The sequence below is a fragment of the Glycine soja genome, chromosome 5 (genome assembly GCF_004193775.1).
Source record: "Glycine soja cultivar W05 chromosome 5, ASM419377v2, whole genome shotgun sequence".
NCBI classification, from domain to species: domain Eukaryota; kingdom Viridiplantae; phylum Streptophyta; class Magnoliopsida; order Fabales; family Fabaceae; genus Glycine; species Glycine soja.
Genome location: NC_041006.1, coordinates 33590108 through 33606112, shown reverse-complemented (window position 1 = coordinate 33606112; position 16005 = coordinate 33590108). Strand labels below are relative to the sequence as shown.

The 16005-nt window shown below is 35.8% G+C and overlaps 2 protein-coding genes across 7 annotated transcripts; both read right to left on the bottom strand.

Annotated features, from left to right (window-relative positions):
* Positions 1-512: 512 nt before the first annotated feature.
* Positions 513-4682, bottom strand: LOC114412615. Of its 5 annotated transcripts, none has more exons than XM_028376576.1 (3): positions 4356-4682; positions 3808-3863; positions 513-1924 (listed from the first exon to the last, which is right to left on the bottom strand). In XM_028376576.1, the coding sequence occupies exon 3, from the start codon at positions 1890-1892 to the stop codon at positions 801-803; it is 1092 nt and encodes a 363-aa protein (XP_028232377.1). In that variant the 5' UTR covers positions 1893-1924; positions 3808-3863; positions 4356-4682; the 3' UTR covers positions 513-800. The 5 variants fall into 5 exon arrangements, with proteins under 5 accessions (XP_028232377.1, XP_028232375.1, XP_028232376.1 ...); XM_028376574.1 differs by having other exon boundaries at positions 513-1912; XM_028376575.1 differs by having other exon boundaries at positions 4429-4682.
* Positions 4683-6353: 1671 nt separating this feature from the next.
* On the bottom strand, positions 6354-11965 carry LOC114412614 (mitogen-activated protein kinase kinase kinase 1-like). 2 transcript variants are annotated; one of them, XM_028376571.1, is made up of 9 exons: positions 11082-11965; positions 10351-10435; positions 10191-10253; positions 9405-9562; positions 8269-8341; positions 8106-8165; positions 7668-7781; positions 7216-7431; positions 6354-7104 (listed from the first exon to the last, which is right to left on the bottom strand). In XM_028376571.1, the coding sequence occupies exons 1-8, from the start codon at positions 11816-11818 to the stop codon at positions 7219-7221; spliced, it is 1503 nt and encodes a 500-aa protein (XP_028232372.1). In that variant the 5' UTR covers positions 11819-11965; the 3' UTR covers positions 6354-7104; positions 7216-7218. The 2 variants fall into 2 exon arrangements, with proteins under 2 accessions (XP_028232372.1, XP_028232371.1); XM_028376570.1 differs by having other exon boundaries at positions 6354-7431.
* Positions 11966-16005: the final 4040 nt, after the last annotated feature.

The window sequence follows — 16005 nt, the reverse complement described above, 5'->3', positions numbered from 1 at the left end:
AATCCGTCATCTTCCATCCTAATAGATATCCTTTCTTCCGAATCTAAATCTGCAAATGTATGTCTGGGAGAATTTCGAAAATCTAATTCAAATTGCATCTATGTTTCGTCCTTTGCTGCAATTGAATACATGAAATTTCTCCATCAATTTTTGGAGTTTGAAAGAGCCACCAGTAGCAGTGATACTCCCACAACAAGCAGTGAGCATTAGATTGGGCTTGGTTAGCAAGCAGTGAGTATTGGATTGGGCTTGGTTTGCCAGTCACTAGGCAGCTTAAGTGTGTTAGAATAACCTCTAAAATAATGATACACCATACTGAGTTGGATTAACTTTGATTTTTACCCAATTTTACATGTTTGAATTGTTTTCAAAATCATGTAGAATCAATTGAATCAATTATGATAGAATTGAAGCAAATAGAAATAACTTATACTTCTACCAAAATAAATTCAATAATAATCAATTCAGTAAAAATCCAAACACCCTAAATAAAAGGCCACTTGATCCTGGGACAGTCACATGACAATCAACTTCTTGTCAAAGATTTCATAAAAATCAAATGTTTACACAAGTGAATTCACATTGGAATGTGCAAAAGCAATAGGAGGAAGGTAGGGATGTACATGTAAACGAAATTACAAGATTTTAAAAAAATAAAAATGCCCATCTTTTGATTTTCCTGTTTTGGGGGAGAAAGCCCTTCAAATGTTATTAAGCCACCACTACATGGTGCTGAATTTTCTAATCTGATATGCCTACGAAACTTGTCCTTTGCCAACCTCCTGTTTCATGCACGATCTTCAACTATCTCCAATCCTTGCACGTGCTTCTCTACATCTCCGCCTCCTACCAGAACGACCCAATAAAACTCTGCCACCACCATGGCGGTGGAGACGGCTAACCAAAGATACACCGCCATCAGTATCTTCATTGTACCTGCTATTATTATCTTCATTGTACCTGCCATCATTATCATTGTCTTCATCTGAGATATCCAGCACGGCAGCTGCATTCTGACCTGCAACCCTGTTGTGGGTCAGCTCAGGCCTCAGCCGTCTACCAAGGTTGTTAAGCTCATTCCCTTGCCGAACCGCATGCAACAGGAGGAAGAAATTCATTGCCTCTAAACCCATCTGAAATCTTCCATTTCTTCCTGCATTACCTGCACCCTCCTCTTCATCTGTATCAAAGTCATTATGATGACCTTCTATAACATAATCTCCAAAAACTACTGCCCCAGGCATTGCTGATGTTACTGTGCTGATAACATCTTCTCTTTCACGCTCCCACTCGAGCCATCTCCATTTCTGTTCATCGGCAGGATCCACCATCCGTGGGCGTGCTGAGGGATGCTCTGCCCGCACATGCTTCTTCAACTCCTTATAGTTCCCAACAAATGAGCAGTCATCCTGCATGCAGCCTCTTTTCTTTGCATTCAGATAGTCCCGAACAGGTTCCACAACGGTCCAACCTTTCACCTGACCCCTGCATAGAGGACATGCAAGCTCTGTGGATTCACTCTTCTCAAGATGCATGTTTGAATCTTGTAGCAGACCTGGAGTGCCTTGCATAGGTTGCCTATTAGGTGAAATTGCCTTGGTATAAGCTTTCTTGTACTGATCAAGACAGTTGGAATGACGAAAGCTAGTTCCACACATATAGGGACGGCAACCCTTGTCATGAGAAGAACAAAGAAGAAGAACAGCATTGTGTGGATATTCCATGCACACAGAACATGTAACATCTTCCCACTCTTTCTTTTCCAAAGCCTTAGAACATTTGTTTTGGCAGAGGTCCTCACAAATGTCCCTTTTGCAAGAAGCCAGTGGGTATGGAGTCACTCTGAATTGACGAGAAGCAATCCTGTGTCTTCCCCTGCTACCTTTTGCCATTTCCGATATTCCAACAGAACCTGGAATTTAAACTGTCAAAATGTTATCAAGGAATCTAAATGAAATGCATTCATATATTTTTTATGTAAACTGACAGAAAATGATCACTGGATTTAAAAATTATTATGCAATCAAGATATGATTGGTATATTATAGGTACTTATTATATGATTGTCTGTCTAGATATATCCTATTTAAAATGTTCTAGCATTAATAGATGGCTAAAAATAGACAAGGTGTTCTAAAATTTACATATAGAACATTAAAACTCACATCACACTCCCTAAAACCCAATGTTTAAATATTCAGTTGCAGCACAACCAATGCAGAGAGACAGAAACTCAGATGGAAGGGGAATGGGGTAACAATTGCTAAGTCAGAATATCAGATAAAAATGGAACAGAGATGGGGAAAAGAGCCAAAAACAAGTTCGAGATTCTTTAATTTTAGCAGTGGACACAGATTTTTCTTCTACAGAAAATGAGTTGTTCCACCACTTAAATGGTGACTCATCCAGATCACAAAAACTCTGTAAGTAATTTAACAAGCTTGACCATCAATCCTACAGCAATCTCACCAAACCAAGTTGGTGCATATAATTGGGATTGAAGCTCCCACACAAGTGCAAGATCATGCAATCCTACAAGGAAGATAGCGATCTTAACAACCTTTCCCAATATAGAAACTAGAAAGAAAGAAAGAAATGAAAACAATCTTGTCCTTTTGGATACAGACTTTTATTCATAGCATTGCATGGGCATCTTCACTAGGCAAACATTAAAAACTATAAAATGGATGACCAGCTCAAAAAATTATGGCAGCAGAGGAATGTAGAACATCTAGAGATGAACACAAGTTGTCTGGTCAAGTAGAACCTAATGAAATGATGCTTTCCAATACTAAGGTTAAAACTTTCCAAAGTACCTTCCCACAATTAATGCTGAAAAGGTGGTAACCGTAGATCAATTTACTCATAAACCAGCATGAAAGACCTCAATTCTTGACAGCAAATTACATGAAAACAATTTCCTTTGATCATGGCAAAATACATCATGACCTATAATTTAACAGTACAATTGTAGCTATCTGTTCTAGATCTAAGACAATCTATTATTTATTTTGGACAAGAGCACATTATATAGGAGAAAGAATAAAGAAATAGCTGATGAGGCATCTGCTTAGAAGAAGCCAGGAAAATGCATTTTAAATTATATCTAAATCAAAGATGCAATCATGCAATATCATAGTAAACCATATTTAATTTTCCTTTTTTGGCAGTATTATCAGACTTTGAAGACAGTTCAAAGAGGTTCATGCATGGCCCATGTTACCATGATTACCAACATTATTTATTCTGTTTGGATAACAACCCAAAGAACAGCATTGTCAATAACCCTAGCAAATTTTGGCTGTCTAAAATATGACTTGCAGTCTTGTGCTACTAGTACGTTAGCATATGACCATATAATCAGCTCTAACAATCAGGTGACATCATCATAGTACGAAATTCATTAAATCCAAATTTCTCTTACTACAGAATTGACTTCAGAAAATCTAATAATCTCATAAATGGGAAAAGTACAGATTCTAAATGAGAGCAAAAGGAAGAAACTAGTAAATTAAACCAACTCAATAATGAGGCAAACTTTATGAAAAAAATAATAAAGCCCATAGTTGAACTTACAGAAACAATGAACAAAGCACTCAAAAAGCAATGAGTACATGCCGAACCTAACTAGTTAACATACTGAAGATGAAGAATGAGTACATGCCACAATGAACAAAGCACTCAAAAAGCAAATGAATCACATATAAAACAAAACAGAAAGGCAATTGCTGGAAATAGCCCCACTGTGGCAAGAAAAGCATGTTATGCTTATGCATCTAACCACAAAGAGGATAAGGAAAAACTCACCAGTTCACGATTGGAGTAATTTAGCCAACGAATTAGTTTGCAAAACCAAAGTGCATCTGGCAACAAATAATTGAACAGCAAGAAAGAAAACAAAGTATGAGATTTTATACAAGTATGGTCAGAAGGAAGCAACGTGGTGAGAGAGGCAACAACAGCAAGCAAAGACAACTAACAAAGCAAAATTAATATAATAATAATATTAACCAGAACATGGAGCTAAAGATAACAAGCACATGTCGCTAAACTTTACTCATCCATATGTTAGATCCAATCAAACCACCAAATATATATATATATATATATATATATATATATATATATATATATATATATATATATATATATATATACAATTTTAAAATAAAAATGGGGACAAAACAAAAAATGCCTATCTGCTTGGAAAGCACAGTCAATTAGGGTATCCTTCCTATCCGTTCTTCAATTGACAGTTAAAAAAATTTAAAAATAAAAACTAGATTAGGTTAGCAAAAATTAAGAATGTTAAGATGTAGCATACACAAATCGAAAGAGGAAAAAAGACAATTAACCTAAAATGATGAAAAGGAAGAGAAAATTGAAACGAAAGAAGGAGTGGAGGAAAACAATGTGGTGAGTTCGTACCGGGCGGTTAGGGAGAGAGTGAAAATGGAAGAAAAGGAAGGGAATTTGAAGGGAGAGAGAGAGAGAGAGAGAGAAAGGAATAAGGTTCTCTTCTAGCAAAGGATCGAAAGCAAAGGCGAAGGAATCGAGAGGGAAATGGAAGGGCAGGGAAGTTTCTCTCTCATGCTCTGATGGTTTTTAGAGAGAGAAAGTTGAGAATCGCAAAGATGGAGTCATTTCTACGCTACGCACAAACGCACAATCCCTCCCTCCTTTGCTTCTTCACATTTGACGCATGCGCTCCAACACGCGCTTCTTTAGCAAGTGCGTAGCACGCTCTTCTGAACGTGGTGACGTGCCACAAATTGCGCCTTCACGTGCTCTCTCACATTCCCACAAACCAAGTATATTCCATCGTACCATTTTTAAACTCCTCCTCTGGACTGATCTTTTCTTTTTTATGGAAAAATTAAAATATAAACATTGTAAATAAAAATGTTAGTATAAATATATTCATTCATAGAGATAAAAAAAATTTAATAAGAAGAATATTATAGTCTGTAAAGTTTATTAGGTTGGCCTAGCCTTTCATGTATTCGGATAACATTCTATTATTAAATATAATTGTCATAAAAGTCAATGTGTAGATTTTTTTTTTTTTTACTAATGTGTGTAGATGTTAAACTGTTAATTTGGTACTCTTAATTTGATGAGACCAAATTGAAAAATATCAAAATTAAGTTTATAAATAAGAAAACATGGACGCCAAATTGTTGGGTGTTATATAAAGAAATTTTTATTTTTTTTTTCCATCTTAGGTTGAATAATAGTATTTTATTTTGTGGGATATATATTTTTTAAACTCTACTTTAATTTTTAAAAAAAATCTTTTATTTCTTTTTACTTTTTATTTTTCTCCTTTAAATCAAACTCACCATAAAAATTACTAGTAACTGGAAAATGAGTAGTAAAATAGTACCGGATATTCTTTGACGTCTAAATTCTAAATTCAGTAGCTTTAATTGGAAAGTTTGATCAATTATCTCTTAAAAATGGAAGAGCACCTCACGGAACTTCAGCAGTCAGCAGTGTTGTCATTATGGCGTTACATGTTGAACTTCACCAACCCGTATACGCTGAATTTATCCCTTGACTCTGGAAAGAGTTTTTTTATGCTTGTCACCATGGAAAATGGATAATCCCATGTTGAATTTTGACATGACTACTATCATATGAAAAAATCGAACTTATCCCTCTGCTTAAATGTACGTAAATTCTAATTTTAATTTCTGTGAAAAAAGAAATAACAAATTTTTACTATACGATCATGTGAAATTTCACAGGATTCATTCTCTTCTTCTCTACACCCTTTTGATATATACGCCTCTTCACATGAAGAGTGACAAGATAATAAATATATTAAGTTGTATAATCATGAAGAGTGACAAATTAATAAATAAAAGGAGAAAAAGAATTAAAAGAGAAGTAATTAAATAATTATGATTGAAAAAACAATATGCTACTTCCATCAATATATTATAATTTCTAATTGTTGAAATGGTTTCTACGCTAGTATTATCCATTAAATATATTGTAGTCCTTGATCGTGACCAAAAATGTTACAAAATCTGAATCTGAATTTCACAAATTTGTCAAATTGTCGCACCGGCTTGTTTTGGCCTTTCCTACCAATGACGAGCAAGTCAACACAACCAATAGCAACTATTGTGTTGGAAACTACCATGGTTCCCACTAGGAACACCACCAAACTAATGCAAGATCTTGATTTTTCCTTTAAGTCTTTGGCTTCTTAATGACTGATTGAGACTTGATAGTGGTAAATACTAAATAGTAGCAAGTTATTAAGGGCTGAAAGATTGAAATACATGTATAAATAATAAATCGCCACACTGCAGCTTCACCTACTTACAGCAAATGAGTCCTGGTGAACTTAATAGACTGTTTACTTTTTATCAATAAATCAACAATTTTCATGTAATAAAGAAATTATACAAGTGCCATCATTTTACAGAAAATGAAAAATAAATACAAATGGTAATTCCTTGAAAAAGAAAAAAAAAGTATTACAATTATATCCTGGTTAATTGTGCTAAGGGGAATAAAAAAAAATCCAAAACTTGTACTTGCTTTGTTGCTCTGATAGCACATTGCTTGCACCCGCGCCCCTTTCCTGAGTATTTACCTGTTGGGCGGGTCACAGCTGAGACCAGGTATCAGCAGCCTGCTGATAGGATCGACAGAACATGAGCATGAGCTCCTGATTTACAATTTTTTAAGCAAGAACATGAGCTCTTGATAGGATCAAATGAGTACAAGCAACGTGGCCCGACAACTTTGTGCCAGATGACTGACAACTGTTCACCATGGCAATCTCCTGGTGGATGCTTCTGCCTTAAAGAGCAACCAGTTGGAAATGAAAAGGTCCTTCTCCTTCCTAATTTTCCATTCCCTCAATCCAGTCATACTTAGATCCACACTGGGATCCAAAAAAGGCACTGCTCTCTCATTTAGCATAAAGGTGAAAGTTTATCTTTGTGAAACACTTGATAATGCATTCTCCCCTTTCAATGAACCAACCTTCCGCATGGGATCAACGTGGTGGGATGGCAGGACAAGATGAAGTCATTGAAATAAGGTCCAACTCCGGCAGATATCTGCAAACCCATTAAACTTGTCCTGGGCATTCCACCAGTAAACCCAAGATGTGTATGGATAAACTTCAGAAAAATAGAGGATAAACTTGGAAGTTCTCAGTGCCAATTCTAAGAGGTGATTTAGAACTCTTACAAGTTATAGCCGATAGATATTCCTGTGTGGAGAAGCAAAACTTAAGGGAGATAGAAATGTTCTCCTTAGAAATGGATGACCAAATAGCTGAGCTGCAGTTGGACGATCGTTTGGGTTAACTTGTAAGCATTCAAGAATGAAATCTCGGGCTTCCTTAGATAAATATTCAGGAATAGGTGGAGGTTCACCCCTGCCAATTCGAAATAATGCTTGCATCTGTTGTGACAGAAAAGACATTTAACATTATCCCCGGTTATCCAATTTCAAAGAGAAGAGTAACCAACTAAACTAAAATCTTGAATATTTATGATTCAAAGGAGTGAAAAAAAAAAAAAAAAAAAACAGGGTATAAAATAAAATCCAGTCTCCAATAAATTAATCAAGGAAAAATAAGAAAGTAACAAACTTAAGATTAAGAAAATTTTATATAAGAAGGGTGACATAATACATACTCCTTCCAAATCAGAATAAGGAGGCTGCCTTGTCAACATCTCCAAAACGGTACACCCTAAGCTCCATATATCAGCTGCTAGCCCATAACCACCTTGGTTCTTTAAGTTAACAACCTATAAACCAACAATTCAAAGTTAAACCAGTCACAATAAAAAGCTCACAAGTATAAAAATTCATTTGCCAGTTTACTAAAACAACTCTCATAAATCACAAGTGGGTGGAAAAACTAAAGTTTCAAGATTCTGAATCTGCACTCCATCACAAGAAATCAATGGAAGCATATACTGCAGTAAACTAATTTATGGATGGTTATTCTTTATGTTCTTACAGCAACATTTGGAATATGTACTACAGACTAAAACTAAATTAGACAGCCATATGATTTCATTCCTTTGCAGGAATTACTCCAAGCAAATGATACAAGAGCAGGGACAAACCTCAGGGGCCATCCAGTATGGAGAGCCTTTGCTTGATTTAACATCATTAAATTTCGTTGCCTGAGAAGGTAAAAGACACAAAAATATAAACAATAAGCAGCCAGTATTAGGATTGTGTATGATAAGAAGCTCAAAAGATAAATTCAGTGATGTTAAAGGCTACCTTTGCCAACCCAAAATCTGCAAGCTTGACTTGCCCACTTACATCAACCAGTATATTAGCACACTTGATATCCCTTTAAAATTGAATAATTGAATTGAAACGCTCAGAATGTAGCAAATCAATGCAAATTCAAGATATTTAAGAAGTTAATTTCCAAGCACTGCATCCAACTTTCATCTTTTGCAATGATTGAAAGTCAAGCATTTTTCACAATCCGAATAAAATCTGTTAAAGCAAAACTCATCTTCCCGAGCGGAGAATCATACTCAGTATCTGGTTTCTCAAAAATTTTCTCAATATAAATATATGTGCAAATAGAGCTATAACATATCCTCTAATATAAGAACAGAAATACTATAACTATTGGTAACACATGGCTAGAATGCTAACTTGTAAAAGAAACTTCCAGGACTTCAGTAGCAAAATATTCTTTTATTTCTCCAATTCATAATTGCATATTTGAGTTGCATCATTGGTAGGATTCAATAAAAACTTACATGAAATCAGGTTTTGAAGTTACCGAATCATTTATATGGATATGACCAAGTTCATAAGTTACTTCTTACAGATACCTATTTCATTTTCTAAAATTTCAAATTCTTAGATTAGGTTGACAATAAGGTTAAGTTCTTAAATTTCTCATTTAACAAAATTCAAGGTTATTTCTAACGGAAATCAGCATATTTTAACTTTTCTACATTTCCAGTGCATGTAAAACTTTGATAATAAGCTCCACAACCCAGTATACTTTGAAAACTGGATCATGAAAGACACTCTACTTAATAAGCTCCAAAGAAACTATAGAGGCTGGATTTCTAAATGTCATAGTCATACACTTTGAAAGATATCTATAGTCATCCTGTTTCAAGCTGGTATAAAATTCTAGTTAAATGCCTAGACACACAAACACAGAGACTGGAAGTTGTGAAGAACCCATTTCGTATCCAGAACATTCTAGAATATATCCCCCATAACATTAAGAATTAAACAAAAATATATTGACCCTTTACAACAAATCACTTTAACTTCATTAACCAAACCACCTAACTTCCTCATGGAACTCACTCAAATGAGATTATTGTTATTATAGGCACAGTCATTGCTCAGTATCACGATAGGGAATTTGTCCACATTACCTGTGGACCACATTATGATCATGAAGATACTTCAAGCCACTTAAAATCTGCCTTGTGTATGCAGAAACTTGTGAATCATTTAAACGGTACTTTTGATAGAGACTTGCTAAGGACCCTTTTGACATAAGCTCAAGGAAGATATATAGTTTACTTTTGTCCTGAAAAATATAAAAAAAAATACAAATATAAATAACAAAGAGAAAGCAATAGAAACATAGGAAACACAACTTCTGTTAAATAATGTAACCAAACAAAAAATAATTGAGTAAACCCTAATTTAGTCCTCAAAAAAAAAATTTAGAACACCAATTTTGTCTTCAAAAGTTTAGTGACATACCGACATTAACTGACCCTCCAATGATTTTTTATCAACACAAGACATCATTTTTTGAACAGATTGGTAAACGAAAATTTTCTGTTTGCTGCATTAAATGTTAGATTCCAAAAGAACAGTATTTATTAATTTTATCATCAAAACAATCCAAAGTATGAACAACTTATCTCCCTCCAATAGCCACATGGTATCTCATCCCTCTTTTTTGTAACATAAAGACATATCATTTCCTTCTCCCACATAGATATTAGTATTTAGTAAGTAAAAATATTGTTAGAATTGCCATAAATTCCAAGATGCTTAATGAACGAAGTGCTTTTCAGCCATGTAAATGCTTTCAAATTTGCAAAATGCTTATTTCGATTGCCTAGGTCCTGGAAATCCAATTATTCTAAATAGAGTATCATATTCTGACAGAATAAAAGAGACCTGTTCCCTAGATAACAGCATACCTTGTCTGAGCCATAATATCGAACTATGTTTTTATGCTCAAACTTACTCAAAAGAGATATTTCCTGAAAGGAGGGGCACAGACATCATATATAAGAATACTGTCATATAAGAACTAATCGATAAATCATAAGATTTAATGAGAAGCCAAGGTCCACTGACCTGCTGAAGTTGGAAAAAACTCTGCTTTCCCTGGCTACCTTCATCCAGCAAAGACACCTCCTTTACCGCAAAAAAGAATCCATCACTGCAAGAAAAGAAAATGCATGTCAACCCTGTAAAAACAAGGTAAACTATAAAGCTAAAAAACATGGAGCTCCCAACGATCTGCAAGCTTACCCCTGTAAAAACAAGGTAAACTTGCAGATCAATGTATTAGACACATAACATTTCTTGTAAGACACGAATTCTCTACTAAGGAGAAACTCTCCAAATCCATTTTCGTATAGAGCACTAACTGAAGCAGTCAACCTAAGTACATGCCTCAGAATAAGTCTACACAATAAACAGCTCTTATAAGCAATTAAGCACAACCATCCTTAAAAACATTCATGGAAGGGGGCAGGGGCAGACAATAGCAATTATAAGATAATATTTTCTGACTAGCACGCATTCAGTGGAAATTGAATGAAATCCGAACAAGATTATACTATTTAAATCATGTTAGTCGGTAACCCTAACAAAAATAAGGTAATCAGGGTTTCCTTGTTTGAAGCAGCAACTTAGTCCAAAACAACACGTACAATTAGTTAACTACCCTAATAACTACAAACCAAGTCAGATTTCAGAAGCAAGGGTTTTAGTAAAACCGTTTTACCTACTAAGTCATTAAATAAACAACAAACCAATCAAAAAGCAAAGTACAAAAAAGGATAGAAAATAAAAAAACTCACTCAGTGAAGCCTTCATAGACAGTTCCGAAGGACCCATTTCCCAAGACGTCACCTTTCTGCCACGAGGTGAAGGTCTGTCTGAACCACTCGCCGGAGGAGTTAAACGGAATAACCAACTCATCAGCGGGTGCAGAATTAGGAGCCAAACAAGCCCTCTCCCTCTCCCTCTCCCTCTCGCAACCAACATCACTGTCATCGTCGTGGGAAGTGGTGAAGGAACTGGAATCGGTGAAAAGCACGCTCCTTTCGCCGTGTCTCAAATTCAATCTACCGACACTGCCCCTAGTACCCACGTTGTGCTCCCCGGAAGACCAGGGGGAGGAAGAAGAAACCGCAACGGGAAGCGAAACGGCGTCATCTTGAAGGGAAGTGGGAAGCGCGTGAGGAGGAGGAGGAGGAGGAGGAGGAGTGGTGGGCCCTGATAAGCGGGCCTTGCGGGCCTCCCAATCTGCGGTGGGGATGGAGAAGTCTTCTGGGCCGGAGAGGCCCAGCGTCTGGAAGATGCGGTCGAACTCGCCGTCGAAGCCGAAGAGGCGGAAGCTGGTTTGGTGATCCAAGAGAGAAGAAGAAGAAACGGAAGCAGAAGAAGAAGATGGTGAAGGAGGAGAAGGTGGTGGTTGGTAATTGATGCCTTTTTTGGCGTTAAGACGCTCCAAGCGCGGTTGCGGTTGCGGTTGCGGCTGCGGCGGAGGAGGAGGGTGGTGCTTCTTGTTCTTGGTCCTGCGCCTCCAGTCCATTGGCGTGTTGCGTTGTACGGACGGGTAGCTGCTAGGAACTGAAAACGAATCTGCTTAGCAGCTGGCTCTCTCTCTCTCTCTCTCTCATTAATTATTTAATTCTCCATTTCTTATGGTCTTTGCGCTTTCTTTCTTTATATTTTTATTTCATAATAATTTAATAATCATATTCATACTACTTTTATTATTGTTCCCTTTCTTTTGGCTTTATTTAGGTCCACTTTTACTAACACCGTCACAGCGTCACATTTTGCTTTGCCTTGCTAGTATAGCCAATCATGTGCTTTTTCTATATATATTCTTTCTATTATAGAGTTTTTACTTATGCGCGGATAATAATACAAATAATCTTATACTATTTTTTCTCATATTTTTGTTTATATTTTAGATTATCTTACATAAATTAATAAATTAAGAAATATTTAATGAAATTAAAAAATATTATATTTAAACTAAAATAAATTTATTTAATATTTTAATTTAAATTAGTATTAAATATTAAATAAGAATATATTTAAAAAATATATTGATTAAAATTTAAAATTCTAAAACATCAAATATTTTGAAAAAAAATAAAAATTTAAAACATAAAAAGATACGATAACAAGATAATATTATCATCCAATCATATATTATTATAATATATGATAAATTTATTAATTTTTATAATATTATCATAAAAATCATAGTAACATTTTATTTTAATTGATTTGAAATGTAAAATAAGTTTAAAAATTAAAATAATAATATTTATCAAAGAGTAGTTTTACTTTATTTTTTTCAATTTTTATGAATATGTTAAGTATTATAAAGAAATAATATTTAAACAAATATTAGTCGGTGTCAAAATATTGGCAAAGTGAAAAAAATATTGAAATAAAAAAATTATATTATTTTATAATTTTTTAATACATTCCCGTACGATTTCTAATACAAATTTATTATTTTTTACTCTTCACCGGTGCTAAGCAAGACACTAGTATTTCTTAAGAGATAAAATTAGAATAGAAATTATGTATTTCATTAAAACTAAAAAAACCGATTAATATAAGTTTTTTTAATGCTAAAGCTTCAGCCAATTTAAAATGAATGTAATATATAATTGATATTTAATCTATAGTTTTGTATAGATCAGTTCTTTAATTAAATTTTAGTCTCTAACTTTAAACAAAATAGATCTGTCTATATATTCTAGAAAAAAAAATTGTATATATGAAAGAGTATATATATATATATATATATATATATATATATATATATATATATATATATATATATAATGTACCCAAAAAATCAATTAGCAAATACTGTTTTTGTTTAAACTTCACCAGTAATATCAAATTAACTCTTAAGAATGCAATTGTTATATATTTAAAAAAAATTGGAATCATTAATAGTCTTATCTCATTCAAGTTCGAAAATGATTAATCAAATAAAAAAGTAATTCTTTCCTGAGACAGTAGTACGACATACGATATATTTTTAGTATTTAGAAAAATGATATTCTATAGTTAAAGTTTATATGAAATTTACAAATGATAAGTGTTGAAGATAGTGTGCATGAAAGAAGAAGATATCGAAAACATAATGCAGGTATTTTGTTTACGCAGAAATGGCACAAGGCTCAATATTGGAAGATCAAGAATGCATCCCAAAAGTGTGTTTATTTACGTAATAGCTGTAGTATATATCTGTACATGAAGAAAGCTTTAGTTAGTTACAACTAATCATCTTAACTAACCTAACAGAATTACCTAACTTTCACATGGTGCTGCTAAGATCCCCCCCTCAAGTTGGAATGGATATTCATCATTCCCAGCTTGTTACAAAGGTTTTGAAAAATAGTGGGAGGCAAAGCTTTTGTGAAGATATCCGCGAGCTGCAAGGAAGACGAGACTGGGAGTAGTTTAAGGAGGCCCATGGTGACTTTCTGACGAACTATATGGCAGTCTATCTTGATGTGCTTTGTGCGTTCATGGAAGACGGGATTAATGGAAATCTGGATTGTTGATTGATTATCGCAATAGATGGTAGCTGGTTTAGTGAATTTGAGTCGGAAGTCTTGAAGAAGATAAGTCCACCACTGTAGTTCACAGGTGGTTGAAGCTAAGGCTCGATATTCAGCCTCCGAAGAGCTGCGCGAAACTGTCGACTGCTTTTTAGATTGCCATGAAATGAGGGATGAACCTAAGTAGACCATGAAACCGGTGGTGGATTTCCTGGAATCTTGACATCCTGCCCAATCTGAGTCACTAAAAGCTCGGAGCTGAGGAGTTCCGGTGGCGGAAAGGAAGATGCCTGAGCCTGGCGTTCCCTTGAGGTACCAAAGTACCCGATAAGCAGCTTGAAGATGAGCACTTGTGGGGCTGGACATATACTGGCTAAGCTGTTGCACGGCGTACGTGATGTCAGGACGAGTATTGGTGAGGTAGATGAGTCTGCCGACGAGCCTTCGGTAGGAAGAAGAAGCTTCTGCTGATAATGGAGTACCTGTTGCAGCTTGCAGCTTGGTGGAGTAATCCATTGGAGTTGCATTTGGTCGACAACCAAGCATTCCCGAATCGGATAGTATGTCCAAAGCATACTTCCTTTGACACAAATGGATGCCTGAAGAAGAACGTGCGATTTCTAGACCAAGGAAGTATTTCAAATTCCCGAGGTCTTTGATCTTGAATGTCTGATCAAGAAGCATGATTACATCTTGTATTTCAGAGTCGCTGTTTCCAGTTAAAATAATATCGTCCACATATACTAGGAGTATTGTGGTAATGGAGCCAGTGAAACATAGAAAAAGGGAATGATCTGAGTGGGACTGCTTAAAACCGTGAGATGTTAGAAGACCCAATAACTTCGTGAACCATTGACGGCTCGCTTGTTTGAGTCCATAGAGTGAATGCTGCAATCGACATACCATTTGCGAGTTCGGGACCGATAATCCAGGTGGGACTTGCATATAAACTTCTTCATCTAACTCGCCATGAAGGAAGGCGTTATTAACATCCAATTGCCTTAGATGCCACTGGTTAAGGGCAGCCAGGGCAAGGAGGAGACGAACCGTGGTTAGCTTTGCTACTGGAGAGAATGTATCAAGATAATCGAGCCCCTCCATTTGAGTGTAGCCTTTCGCTACTAGACGTGCCTTGTACCTTTCTATGGAACCATCTGCTCGATGTTTGATCTTATATATCCATCTGCACCCAATTGCGGTCTTATGAGGAGGAAGAGGAGTAAGTCTCCAGGTGTCATTGGATTGCAGAGCTTGTAGTTCAGCTTTCATCGCCTTAATCCAGCAGTCATGCTAAGAAGCTTCGGCATAAGAGGAAGGCTCTACTGTGGATGAGATTGACATGACAAAGTGTTTGTGTGTGGGTGACAGTCGTGAGTAAGAAAGGACCGAGCTTAGAGGATAGCGAGAACTCGTTGAAGCATCAGTATTGTGTGAAGAGAGATCGTGGTGGTAATCTTGTAAGTAGGTTGGTGCGTGTTTGGTTCGTGTTGATCGTCTGGGTTCGTGTTTGGTTCGTTGTGAGGAAGCAGGTTTATTCGTTGAAGTGGGTTGTAAGGAAGTGTGATCTGTGGGTTCTGGTATCGTGGGCTGTGGTTGTGTGGTTTCTATAGTTGGGTCATATTGGCTACTGTAAAAGGATCCCGGGAGAGGTGTACTGGATTCTAAGTGTGAGTGTTGTGTTTCAGGGATTTGCGGAAAATGATCTTCATAAAAGACAACATTTCGTGATGTGATGATGCTATGCGAATGCAAGTTATAGACCAGATATCCTTTTGTATTTGATTTGAAACCAATGAAGATGCATGAGTGTGCCCTAGGGTCCAGTTTCTTGCGGTTTGCTTTAAGCATGCTAGCATAACATAAGCAACCGAAAATGCGAAGGTGTGATATCTCTGGTAAATGTCCATGAATCTTTTCATATGGAGATATGTTATGTAAGAAGGGAGTAGGTATGCAATTTACTAAATATGTAGCGTGTAACAGTGCATAACACCAGAAGTTAGGTGGTAGGTTAGCCTGAAATAAGAGTGCACGTGTTACATTGAGCAAATGCTGGTGTTTGCGTTCTGCAATACCATTTTGTTCAGGCGTTTCTACACATGTGGTTTGATGCATGATTCCTTTTGATGCATAGAAGCTGGGCATGAGAAACTCAGGCCCATTGTCACTTCTTATCATT